Source organism: Polyodon spathula, chromosome 2, assembly GCF_017654505.1.
Source record: "Polyodon spathula isolate WHYD16114869_AA chromosome 2, ASM1765450v1, whole genome shotgun sequence".
Taxonomy (NCBI): Eukaryota; Metazoa; Chordata; class Actinopteri; order Acipenseriformes; family Polyodontidae; genus Polyodon; species Polyodon spathula.
The window spans coordinates 68,025,495-68,038,560 of NC_054535.1; the positions used below are offsets into that span (position 1 = coordinate 68,025,495).

The following is a 13,066-nucleotide window of genomic DNA, read 5'->3' on the forward strand; positions in this document are numbered from 1 at the left end:
CACATTTTACGATATTTTAAAAAAAAAGAAAGATAAACATTGAAAGGCATTCGCAATAATTCACTGTTATTTTTTTTTACCTAAAAATGTCAAACAAAATAAACATTTGAGAAATGTAGAATACTAGGGATTCCACATTCCCTTGTCTCATACAAGGCCTCTGACGTGTTTTAAACAACATCATATTTCTGTTCACTTAACCCAGAATTGTGTTAGTGATATGCAATACTGCCTTTTTTTCCATCTAAATAAAATCTGTCTCTTGCACAAGTGAAGATTGAAGAAGCTAAAAGGGAACTAGTAGGTGTCTAATTTCCCTAAGCCTTTTGCACTCGCTTCAAGATGGAGATCTTTGGGTTTTGTCACTGTTTAGACTAGCTCGGAGAGAATATGCATGATTTTAGAGCACTTCAGACTTTCACCTACAAAATAAGCCAGTGCACTCACATACTGAGGGTCATCATGATCATATGACTATTTGTAAATTTTGTAAATCTGTAAAGTCAACAGTAACAGATTACAGTGACTATGGAAAGTCTACACCCCCTCGAACTTTTTTCACAATTTTTTGTGTCAGTGCCTCAGAGTTTCATGCATTTAAAAGAGGATTTTTTTGCCACTTATCTACACACCATACTCCACAAGGTTAAGGGGGAAAAAGTTTTTATTGAGAAAAAAATTATGTATTAAAAATACAAAACTGAAAGATCATAATTAGATAAGACTCCACCCCCTGAGTTAATACTTGGTGGGTGCACCTTTGGCAGCAATTACAGCTGTGAGTCTGTTGGAATAGGTCTCTACTAACTTTGCACACCTAGATTTGGCAATTTTTGACCATTCTTTACAAAACTTTTCAAGCTGTGTCAGGTTCCATGGGAGCACTGATAATCTTCAAGTCATGCCACAAATTTTTCGATTGGATTTAGGTCGGGGCTCTGACTGGGCCACTCAAGCACATTTACCTTTTTGTTCCTTAGCCACTCTAGAGTAGCTTTGGCTGTGTGCTTTGGGTCGTTGTCATGCTGAATGGTGAACTTCCATCCCAGTTTTAGCTTTCTTGCAGGGGCAGCAGGTTTTCCTCAAGGACTTCTCTGTACTTTGCTCCATTCATTTTCCCTCCTATCCTGACAAGTGCCCCAGTCCCTGCCAATGAGAAACATCCCCATAACCACCATGTTTCATGGTAGGGATGGTGCTCTTTGGGTGATGCACTGTGTTGGGTTTGCGCCAAATGTAACACTTTGCATTTAGCTCTTGCAAAGTTGCCATTAGCCACTTGGGAGCCTCTCTGATCAGTCTCCTTCTTAGTCGGCCATCCAGTTTGGAGGGACGGCCTGATCTAGGCAGGGTCTTGGTGGTGCCATACCCCTTCCACTTCTAAATAATCATCTTGACCATGCTCCAAGGGATATTCAAAGCCTTTGATATATTTTTTTTATACCCATCCCCTGATCTGTGCCTTTCAACAACTTTGCCCCGGAATTCTTTTGAAAGCACCTTGGTGTTCATGGTTGAGTCTTTGTTTTGAAGTGCACTACCCAGCAGAGGGAACCTACAGGAACTGCTGAATTTATCCTGAAATAATGTGAATCACTACAATTTCACACAGGTGGAGGCCACTTAACTTGGTGCGTGATTTTGAAGGCGATTGGTTACACTTGAGCTAATTTAGGATTCCTATTACAAGGGGGGTGAACACTTATCCAACCAAGCTATTTCAGTTTTTATTTTTAATTAATTTTCTACAAATTTCTGGCATATTTTTTCACTTGGAAGGATGTGTAGATAAAAAAAAAAAAAAAAAAAAAACACTATTTAAATGCATTTTAATTCCAGGCTATAAGGCAACAAAAGGTGAACATTTTGAAAGGGGGTGTAGACTTTCTATAGGCACTGTACATACCCAGATGCACTCGGAGGTCTGTCGGGTTGCTACTTACTATTCCTGAGATCGGCAGTTCAATCTTGATTCTGGCAGCCTTTGGATTGTAGCTGTAGCACTCTCAGGCTTTCTCAGATACCTTTTGAACTGCACTAATCTTCCCATAAAACAGTTGGCCCTATCTTCCAGAAGTACTTCTAAGTACTTATGTTCCCAGTGTGGACTGTGCGTTTTAGTTTTTTTGTAGTGCCTATAAAAGTTTAATTAGGGGATCTGTCACACAGGTAATAGGACCCCGTCTGAGGCTTATATTCACTTCTGTGCTGCACAAAGGAAGCTGTGTGAGGTCTGGTGGTGTTCTGTAGCAAAATGAGTTAGCATGGTTGTTGGTGAAATTTTGTCTTCACTTGAGCTATAGTGGCAAAGTTTAGAAAACAAAGAGTTTTAAAGAGTGTAAAGAGTCCTAATTATTTCTGTTTCTTTATACTTAAGGCTGCCATTGATGCTGAACTTACAATGAAGGCGGCATATGATTTAATGCACAGATTTTAAGATGTTACTTTCCAGTATGAATTGTAAAAGGACAATGTATTGTAAGCACATTTGTAAATAACTCATTAAAAACGTACCACTCTTGACTACATTTTCATTTCAAACCTGTGTGGATACTGAAGTAGCTGGTTTATTCATCTCTCAATTTGATTCTGAGTCTAAATGTGTAGTATTGGAAAGTGGGTTTACACAACAAGTGAAATCTCTGGAGTCTAGGCCACAGACCGCTGAATAGCAGCAACTTGTTTCAAAGCTGAGGGACTGATTTAGATGAAGTCAGACTCAGAGAAGAGAAGCACTTGACTAACTTTTTTAAAAATTTGAAACCAGGACCTTAAAACAAGGAAAGATCAAAGCACCCAGTGCACTTGGAGACCACTGTCTCTATAGCTAGTATAAAATCCTGAACTCTTACTTGGATGTCATCCTCTCAGAAGGCTGTAATACTTGATAAGCTCTCTGAAATGCCGTTGATATTGTGTGTGACAAAGTGTGTGCCATTGATGGGGGATTGAATGTCTGTCAAGTCAATTATTAATTTGAGGATTTAGGGAAAATGTACAATATATGACAATTAATCCAGTTATTTTTGTAGTAAATCCCACAGCATTGAGTGCATTTCTGTTTGCAATTACAGTAACTTATCTTGTTTTATCATGTCTACAATACCATTAGGTAATTCAGATTGGGTGCTAATTGGGGTCTGTGAAACTAGCAGTAAAAAGAGGCGATACAAGTCTACAGCTCTGGAGAGGAAAGGTATGTGTACTATATACAGTAATTGTATTATGCTTATAAAAGCATAAATATATAAAAAAATTAATATGTGATTAATTTGATGCAAGGCTTTTCATTTTTTTTTTTTTTTTTTACAATGGGTACGCGGTTTCAGATGTTCTATCCATGCCTTCCTCTACTATTTACAATAATCTATTTAATGTAGTCTCCAAGAAATGTGCATGCATATGAATGCATGCATGCATCACTTATTGGCCCTGACAAGGACATCTTATTTTATTAAAAAAAAATAGCGTCTTGGCTTCATGCTGAAAACAAGTAGTCAAGAATAAAACATTATATTTGAATATAAGATCTAGGAACAAACAACGACAGAGGGATTAGTGATAATATTGCAAATGCTAATAAAAGGTAAGACCCTTGACATGTGTAAAAAATCATACAACATCCACTATTATTAAATAACAATGAAAGTAATGCACAGTAAAGTACAGAGTACATGGGTGGATTAAATATAGCCCTGAGGCACTGGAGCTACAAATGTGGTTTGTTCACACAGATAAACAGGACCAAAGGCGGAGTGGAGTATTAACGTTCTAGTTTTGTTTTTCATCCCTCCACGTCGGAAGGGGGCGCGGTAGTCTGGGCTTCCTGAGCTACCAAATTTACATTTTGACTAACGTCATTGCCCATGACTGGCCAGGCAGGAAATGACGCAAGGGTGTTCTGAACAACGGCTGGTGGTGACATTTTAAAGAAATAGAATAGGATAGGAGAGGGAGCAGGAGGCGTTAAATAAATTGGGGTGTAATCTGGTATTCTGTCTGTATGTATGGCCTGTGAAATAATATGTTTTTAATGAAGGTGGGAACGTAATAAAAAAAGTTCATTTAATTTCCAGGTAAGTTTATCCTCTTCCATTTTGTCTGAAATTTAAAATCGGAAAGTCTTCTCCAGACGGGTCGAGCAGCTTGTTTCACTGTTATAACTTTTCCCACCGCCGCTTCGTATTAAGGTTTGCATTGTTGTTTTCGGTTTTGCAAAATGTGCTTTTAGTAGTAATTTCAGTGATTTGATAGTGGTGCAATAGAGTACCAGGTTTGTTATTTTGCTATGTGCACCGTATGCGTTGGAGATTCTATGTCTGCACAGCTAAAGGGAATTGCTGAGACAAGTGACGCGGAGACTAGCGCGGGCCTGGCTCGGTTTGCAATAATGCTTAGATTTTTTTTTTTTTTTTTGCAATTCTGGATGGCATTATCATTGTGTCCAATTTTTTTACACAGTTCCGTGGGATATGTGGTTAGGAGAGAACATATTAAGGCCCAGGGTGATTGGTTGCAGTGGGTTCTTTTTTGGTTGGGCCTCTTTGCATTTTGCAACGAGCAACAAAACAGATGCAGTACCCTTTGCTGACGGTAGAAATATACTGTTTAATAATAACAGACAGGTGCAGCAGCTTTTATCAGAATTAGGCGCGTAGCTACCGTATTCGGTCAGTACAGTACACATGCAGTATGTGGTAACATCATTTTTCCTATTTAAAAATAGTGAGTTTAGTTACACTTTTTTTGTGAACATTTCTTGAGGTTTAAACTGTTAACTAAATTGTGGCTCTATTTTTTTTTTTTTTTTTTTTTTTTTTTAATGTACTGTCCCGTATTCGTGATTTAAATAATTACTCTGTAGTTGAGCGTTTTATTCCTTAAGTATCGGGATTTGAATGCAAAACAGAGTCAGTTTAAACTGCTTCTGTTTTCTGTGTGTCGAGAAGCAGAATACCCAGCTGGACTACAGACAAATACTGAGCCAATGTCCCTCATATCACCCATAAGTCTAGCTAGTACTGTAAATGGCAAGTGCAGTTTGCAGGCTGGCCGTTTTAAACCACGAATCTGCACTTTTATTCATTTGAAAGCTGCATTGAGATTAAAGGCCATAGAACACTGGATCTGTTTCGTAATTTTGCATCCGTCATCCGAAAAAGTCGTTCGGTAATCATTTGCACGCTAGATGCGTTCATATCGTACTTCAGGGCGCTGGTGTGCAGTGGAGGCTTTGTAGTAAATATACCTAGATTCAGTATTTTAATAATAATAAAAAAAGTACAATTCTGTTGGAACACCAAAAATGTTAAATGCAGTATAAACTTAATGATCAACAAACGCTCATGGGAAGTTTAAAATGTTTGCTAATTATTACGTTTCTACTAGATAGATAATAATGCAGCTACATCAATAATAATAATAATAATAAAAACATATTACCCAACACAGTTGTCATGGCATCAGAAACCATATGACCAATATTTAATTTTTCAAGCACTCGCTCCTGTGAAATATATTTAAAAGTTGGGAAGCTAGCAATGAGCTACCGAAAATACTTTACAACAGTGACCTTCTACTATGTATGGAGCCAGAAATTCCATCACTCATGTACTGCCCATTTTTTTCTGACTGGCCCTGACCGCTGTTGGCCTGTCACGCTTCTTTCTCTGAAGTGTCTCCAGGTTAGGCCATTGTTTCTTTACTTCCTCGACTACAATTGAAGTAAAAAGTATATGCTTATAATAACCTATACTGCACAAAATCCATGTGTTTATGCTATCGGGACATAATTTCATGTTCATGCCGAAGCCCGCCGCAATGTCTTTCCATTTGTGTGACCCCCCCCCCGTCCCCCCCACAGTCTTTGGATTCATCAATAATTTCTGTTTGGCGACATATAATTTGATAATCCTTTTTTTTGTTCAGGAAACTTCAAGAATCCATGTGTCTTCCCAGACCTTTTTCATTGGTCTGTGTAATTAAGGCACGTTAAATTGAACTTGTTTCGATTCCAAAATTGACGCATCACCGTCGCACGACAATTACGGACTCATGTGCAAGGTCCAATAGCATGTTAAATTTGGATGCGTTGTGTGCAATGTCCTTTTAAGGTTCAGTACTTGTCATATATGTACAGCATAGTTGTCATATATATGCTGGTGATAGGCTACATTGTGTTTTATTGTAAAGGAAATTACGTGTTTGTGTACAGTAGTTATATTTCAGGGACTGAAATAAGACTCCTAGAATTATATCGGTTACATTTACGGTTTAGCTTTACCAACATGTGATGTGACAAACATGACATAAGTATTCATGACTCTGTCTTACCTGGACACACTTTACCAACCTCTATGCCATATTATGTAATTGGCTTACTGTACCTATATTCAAAGGCAGAAATCAAATTACTATTTTACTTGCCAGAGAACTCCCTCAATTACTAATATGCCTTTTTAGGGGCAACTTTTGTGATGTGTTTTATTTATTTATTTATTTATTTATATAGTCCTTGTCTTAAGAGATGCGGCCAACATCTAACATACTAGGAAGGTCTGATGGAAATGGTCATTTAAATTCTTGTCCATTTGCTATAATTGCTTTAAAACATGTTGAGATGGAAAAAAACAATAGTTCATGCTGAGCTGGTTATTAAAGAGTAGGCTGACCCACTTCAGAAATCTGTTGTCAGAGATGAAATGTGAGTCAAACATTAACTTTTTTATTATTTTAATGTAGGCTTGCTCCTGTGACGGATTCTGTCAACGTTCCCTGTCCCCTAAGCACCAGCATTTCCCTGTGCTCTATGATCTGACCGGGGAGGGCCCGGCAACCGACTGACATGAAGATGGCTGATGCGGAGAAGACGGAAGAGCTTGTGAATTCCAAGACACCTCCAGAAACCGCTTTGGAAGTTGCAGCAGGAGATGAGACCCTGAAAACAGAGACCTCCCCCTCGGAGAAGGAAGGAGACAGTCCCCTCCAGGCTGACCCAGGTCTTCTTTCCTCCATGCCTTGTCTTCTAATGGAACTTCGACGGGACTCTCCTGAGTCACAGCAGGCCTCCACGGAGAGCGAGAAACAGATGTCCAGCCGGACCTACGAGAGTGACTCCTCCAACCACTGCATGCTGTCGCCATCCTCCAGTGGCCACCTTGCTGACTCGGACACACTGTCCTCTGCTGAAGAGAACGGGGCACCCCTAGCAGGGGCTTCCTGTGCCGCAGAAGGGGGGGACTCCAACTCTGGGGCCGGGGGGTTAGTGGCAGGGGGCAGGAAATCGAGGCGTTCGCGGTCTGAGAGTGAAATGTCTTCCACAACCTCCATGGCTGCTAAGAAGAATCGCTGGCAGGCGACGGGTGCAGATAAACAGAATGGCCGGCTAGCCAAGGTCAAGGGCCACCGAAGCCAGAAGCACAAGGAGCGTATGAGACTGCTGAGACAGAAGAGGGAGGCAGCCGCCCGGAAAAAGTACAACCTGCTGCAGGACAGCAGTACCAGTGACAGTGACCTGACCTGCGACTCCAGCACCAGTTCCTCCGATGATGACAAAGAGGTGTTGGCAAGTGGCAAGACAATCGCAGGCAACATCCCAGGTATGTTTAGACAGAGTGCCGTTCCAGGTATAGCACAACCCCTTAAACAGTTGTAGATCTTTTTTTAGGAAGTGCACAACATTTTAAAAATTGATTCAGTTTTACCTTCATTTTAGTTTTTTTTACCTTGGGGACAAGTACTGTACCAGTATATGTTAGTAAATAGAATTTGCTTCACTTGTTTTTCCTTAAAGTGCAGTAAGATATGAGAGCAGTTTTCACACTAGCCAGTACTGAATTGGTAATTTAAAGCTCTTTTGATTATTTCTAGCTAAGACAGATGGGAAATGTTTTGGTATTAAATCTGTAGTTTTGACAATTGAATAGCTGCAAAATCGCCCAAAAATAAAATATCAAGCTGCTTTTTCCCCAGCAGTAATGTTAAAAAAAATATTTTTAAACATCTTCTGAAAGGTGAAGAATTATAGCCCTTGCAACCATCTGCTAAAAGTTCTGTGCATTTTTTATTTTTTTTTGCATGTACCATCACCACTGATAAATAAGGCAAGGGCTAAACTAACTCTTTTTAGGAAGAGGTTTGTTAGTAGACAAATGTTTGATAAGTTGGTACAGGGGTCAACTCAGCCGTGTTGACCAAGAACATTGAACGCTGTATTGCCAAGATCCACTGAGGTGCATTTCCCCCTTTAACCTCCTTACATGAATTTCTGGGGGATTGATTTATTTATTTTTATGTTTTGCAACAGATGTTTTTCCCTCAAGGCCATTGCACACTGGATCTGCTGCTGTCATTTTTTGTGCACATAAAGGCTTGAATTTTAAATGATTCTAATTTAAAAATCCACATCATTTTCATACAACAGTTATGCTTTTAGTTTGTGTGATACAATAAGTTATTTTCATACACCTACAGTTCTTTAAAGAAACTTATCCTGGCAATAGGTATTTTCTTCCGGCTGGGGGTTGTGTGTGTGTGTGTGTTTTTTTTTTTTTTTTTTTTTTTAAAAAGAGTTTTATATGGCAGATAAATTGTAATAGTGACATTTTTCACTCAAATGAGGACAGTTTGTAGTTGCTTTGGGAATTCATGAAGTTAAATCTAAATTTTGAGCATGTGATTTAACAACCTATCACTAACTAGACACAAATAGATTTAACCCAAAAGTACTAACTCAATTTATTATGCCTTCCGAAGGTATTTGTGTTAAAGGCATTTTGACACTTACAAATAATATACTAAGAAATTATGCTTGTACAATAGTAGGGTGTGTGCTAATAGTGATAACCTTTTCTGCAGTTTCCACATATAGGCCTATTTGCTTTTATTTGTAAGCTTATTGATTTGATTCAAGAAACATTCACCAGTGATGGTTTATTTACCGTATTGCTATATCTTGTGTGTTTTTTTTTTTTGTTGTCGTTTTTAATGCTAGTGTAAGGTTATGTTCTGTCTAAAAGAACAATAGAATCCACAAAAGCAAAACTCCCTAAAGGACAACCAACCATTCTACTCAACCAGGCATCCCCCACTGCTCTCGCTTTTAACCCTTTGTGGTCCATTATTCTCGCACATGCTGTTTATTTTACACATGCGGTTTAAAAGTAATTTAATTCGCAGTAAAACAGGTTTAAAAGGCACTGAATCGCAAAAGTATACTCAGTACTACATCTCTAGCCCTGCCCCGTCCCTTGTTCACTGTATTTATCACCTCTTCATAGTCGTGCATACTGGTAAATCATCTTCTGATCACTCGATTTATCACCAAACTCCTCAATAATGCAGTCCAAGTCATTATTTTATTACTACAACATAACATCTCAAAAATCTAGGTGAATATCTTCTTTGAGTGCTGGATGCAGAAGCAGGTATCTTGTTTGTGACAGTGTTGTGTCTGTGGTAAAGGTACTGTGTATTGTTCAGATCTGCCTCCATTTCTTTTTCGGACTCTCTCGACCATTGAAAGCTTTTTTTCCGTAGAAAAAACGAGTAAGGACCTGTTATTGACGCCTTTTTGATGTCGGACAGGAAAGGAACAATTTTAATATCGGATTGGGTCCAACATAGGACTGCATAGGGTTAAAGGAGACCAGGGGCTATATTTATCAATCTTGTGAATGCTCAAACTTCATTATAAACTAACAAATAAATAACTAACAAAGTATGAGATTTATCAACTTACAACTTTGCGTGGAAATGTTCGTAGACTCACGCACACTTGGGACCATGCGTGCGATCGTTTCCTTCTGTACTGTGTTGCATATTACCATGTGATGAAGTAGTTTTTCCAGAGTTCAGTTTTCTATTCATGTAGAAACCAGGCTTGTATTTATGTTTGAAGCTGAGGCAATTTAGATGTTTTATTTTGTACTAAATAAATGGCAAGTCTGATGTCATTCTTTTCATTAATACCGTAATCCAGCATTTTATATATTGCGTTTTTGTAATACCGGCTTGATGCAGGATTCTGTTTAACTCTGCATATTCCACATTGGGGTCCAACATTGTTATGTTGTTTGTGTCCACAAAAAAAGATGGAGAAATTGAATATGTAATCTGTCGCATATCCGACTGCGGTGGGACCAGAATAAGGGCAGATTGTAAAAAGTCGGATGAATGAATCCTGTTTTAACTACCATTATACACAGCTGTAACAATTCCTATATTCACACAATTATTGTTTTGAGGTTAAGCTTTTATTAGGGAGCTCCCCTAAATCCCTTTTTAGAAATATACAGGGTATTAATGCTTATGACAGAGTAGCTGCCTGGGTGCGTGCATTCGCTGCTGAGTGACAGGCAGAAGATAGAGAGGTCAAAGTTGATGTGCCCCGTAGGCAACAGGATTTATTTACATATCAACACACTTAACAGCTCACGTGACATCAACACACTTAACAGCTCGCGTGACACTACCAGCGGTGGCAGTGACGGAACACATACAAAAACTTTGGTAAGATCTACAATATCTGAACTAATCTTCTGTTTAATAATAAACGTTGAGGAATAGGTTGGTGTGGCAAAGTGGCTAGTGGAGGGGAACAGGTATAACGGTGATGCGATGCAGGAGTGACAGGCAGACAACAGTTTCCAGTGACAAGGTGCTTTTATTTATAATCCAGGTCTGGTGACCGTTAAATAATAAATCCCCGGCTATACACAACAATGTGTAAAGCACGGGGATAGCAATAATACAGACACAGTCCCGAACAAAACGAACACACGGTCACCAGTCCTGGGTGAGTGCAGACGTGCTTGTGGTGGGTGAAGACACTGTATTTCGTGACGGTTCCGTGCAGTGGTGATCCGGATTGTGCTGACCCTGGTCGACAGCTCCGGACCGGTGAGTTAACTGTCTGGTGGTGCAAAACGCAGACAATTACAAACAAACACAACAAAACACAACACGTAATTCTCTTTACAACGAGAGCTCCTCTCTCGCTCCTTCTCTCTCCAAGCGTTAACCCAAACGAAGGAAAAGACCAGCGTTACCCTGGCCCCTATATGTAATCCCGCATGATATCAAGATAAACGGTTGCAGCTGCCTTATTACTTGCAGCTGCCTCTCGTTTACCTTTCAAATCAATACGGTCTTACAACAGAGTCGCGCTTCTTTCCAGGCTGACCCACTTCCCTGACCCGGAAACGAACTGTCAGGCCAGCCCTTCCAGATGCTTCTCCTCCCGTTCTTTAGCGCCCTCACAGGTTGGGAGGAAGATTCATCACCAGAACTCATCTTTCCGTCACATATCCCACCGCTCAGAGTGGAGCCGAAGGAACACTCGGCTAAATCTACCTTCCCCATTACTCCCCCCTCCCGGGAAAAATAATCCGCATTTTGGTGGTCTTTCCCCGCACGGTGTACCATGTGGTACATGAAGGGCTGCAATGCCAGATACCACCGAGTTATCCGGGCATTGCTGTCCTTCATTGTGCTTAACCACTTGAGTGGGGCGTGGTCTGTGACCAGATCGAATGAGTGTCCCAGCAGGTAGTATCGTAAAGAGTGAGTAGCCCATTTAATGGCCAAACACTCTTTTTCGACTACGGAGTAGTTGCGTTCCCGAGGTAACATTTTTTTACTGAGGTATAATATCGGGTGCTCTACTCCAGCTACTTTTTGGGACAAGACTGCACCCAAACCTACATTCGATGCGTCGGTGTGGAGGATGAATCTCTTGGTGAAATCTGGAGTAATAAGAGTGGGGGCCTGGCAAAGTGTACGCTTAATAGTATCAAACGCTCCCTGACACTCAGCTGACCATTTAATTAAATTTGGAGCACTCTTTTTGGTGAGGTCGACTAACGGGTTAACCACTGTGGCGTACTCGGGGATGAAGCGGCGGTAATAACCGGCTAAGCCCAGTAGTGACCTCACCTGAGTCTTGGTTTTGGGGATCGCTGCATCAACCAAAGCCTGGATTTTGGTGACTACAGGTCTCACCCTTCCATTCCCCATTAAAAATCCCAAATATTGAGTCTCTGTTTTGGCAAACGCACATTTCCTCAAGTTAGCTGTCAGCCGGGCTGCCCTTAGAGACTGAAGAACGGCTGCAACCCTAGCCAAATGCTCTCGCCAGGTGGAGCTGTATATCACCACGTCATCAATATACGCTGCTGCATATTCATGATGTGGGCGTAAAACCTGATCCATCAGTCTCTGAAAGGCAGCGGGCGCACCATGTAGCCCAAACGGCATGGTTTTAAAGTGGAACAGCCCTTCTGGTGTTGAAAATGCGGTTTTCTCTCTGGAGCTGCGGGTTAAAGGGATTTGCCAATATCCCTTCGTCAGGTCCAGAGTGGAAATAAACCTCGCTTTTCCCAGTCTGTCTAAAAGTTCGTCGACCCGAGGCATGGGATATGCATCGAACTTAGCAATAGCGTTCACCTTTCTGAAATCCACACAGAAGCGGTTGGTGCCGTCTTTCTTAGCCACTATGACGATCGGACTGCACCACTCGCTCCTGGAAGGCTCAATCACCCCAAGCTCGAGCATATCCCATACCTCTTTGCGAACGCCACTTCGTCGACTTTCCGGGATCCGGTACGGTCTCTCTCGCACTGTGACACCTGGTGGAGAGATAATGTCATATTCAACTAAGTTTGTCCTGCCGGGCACGTCAGAAAAAACATCGCTGAACTCCTCAATAAGCTTACGCAGCTCTCTTTGCTGATCCGGAACCAATTGTTCCCCCATAGAAATCGCTCTTGTGCTCGGGGTCTCTGAACAGGGACCTAAATCATCCTCCATATTGCCTGGGGCTATAAATAAGACCTCCCTTGCCTGCCAGGGCTTTAATAAATTGACATGATAAATTTCACGTTCATTTCGGCGATCGGGCTGTCTAATTTCATAATTTACTTTCCCTATAGCCCGAATCACCTCATACGGCCCCTGCCATTTAGCACACAGTTTCGATTCAGATGAGGGAAGTAGCAGCATTACCTTGTCCCCTGGTCGAAAGGTTCGAATCCGTGCATTTTTGTTGTAATGCTGCTGTTGTCGGTGC

At 40.8% G+C, this 13,066-nt stretch overlaps 1 protein-coding gene across 3 annotated transcripts in view; it reads left to right on the forward strand.

Moving 5' to 3' along the window:
• The first annotated feature begins 3,904 nt into the window (after nucleotides 1-3,904).
• The window catches only part of LOC121299503 (uncharacterized protein C18orf25-like), a 54,986-nt gene continuing 45,824 nt past the window's right edge, over nucleotides 3,905-13,066 (forward strand). For all 3 annotated transcript variants that reach the window (XM_041227269.1, XM_041227261.1, XM_041227254.1), the window contains exons 1-2: nucleotides 3,905-4,076; nucleotides 6,742-7,598. In XM_041227269.1, the coding sequence (XP_041083203.1) occupies nucleotides 6,845-7,598 (754 nt within the window). In that variant the 5' untranslated portion in view covers nucleotides 3,905-4,076; nucleotides 6,742-6,844. The remainder of the gene's footprint in view (nucleotides 4,077-6,741; nucleotides 7,599-13,066) is intronic.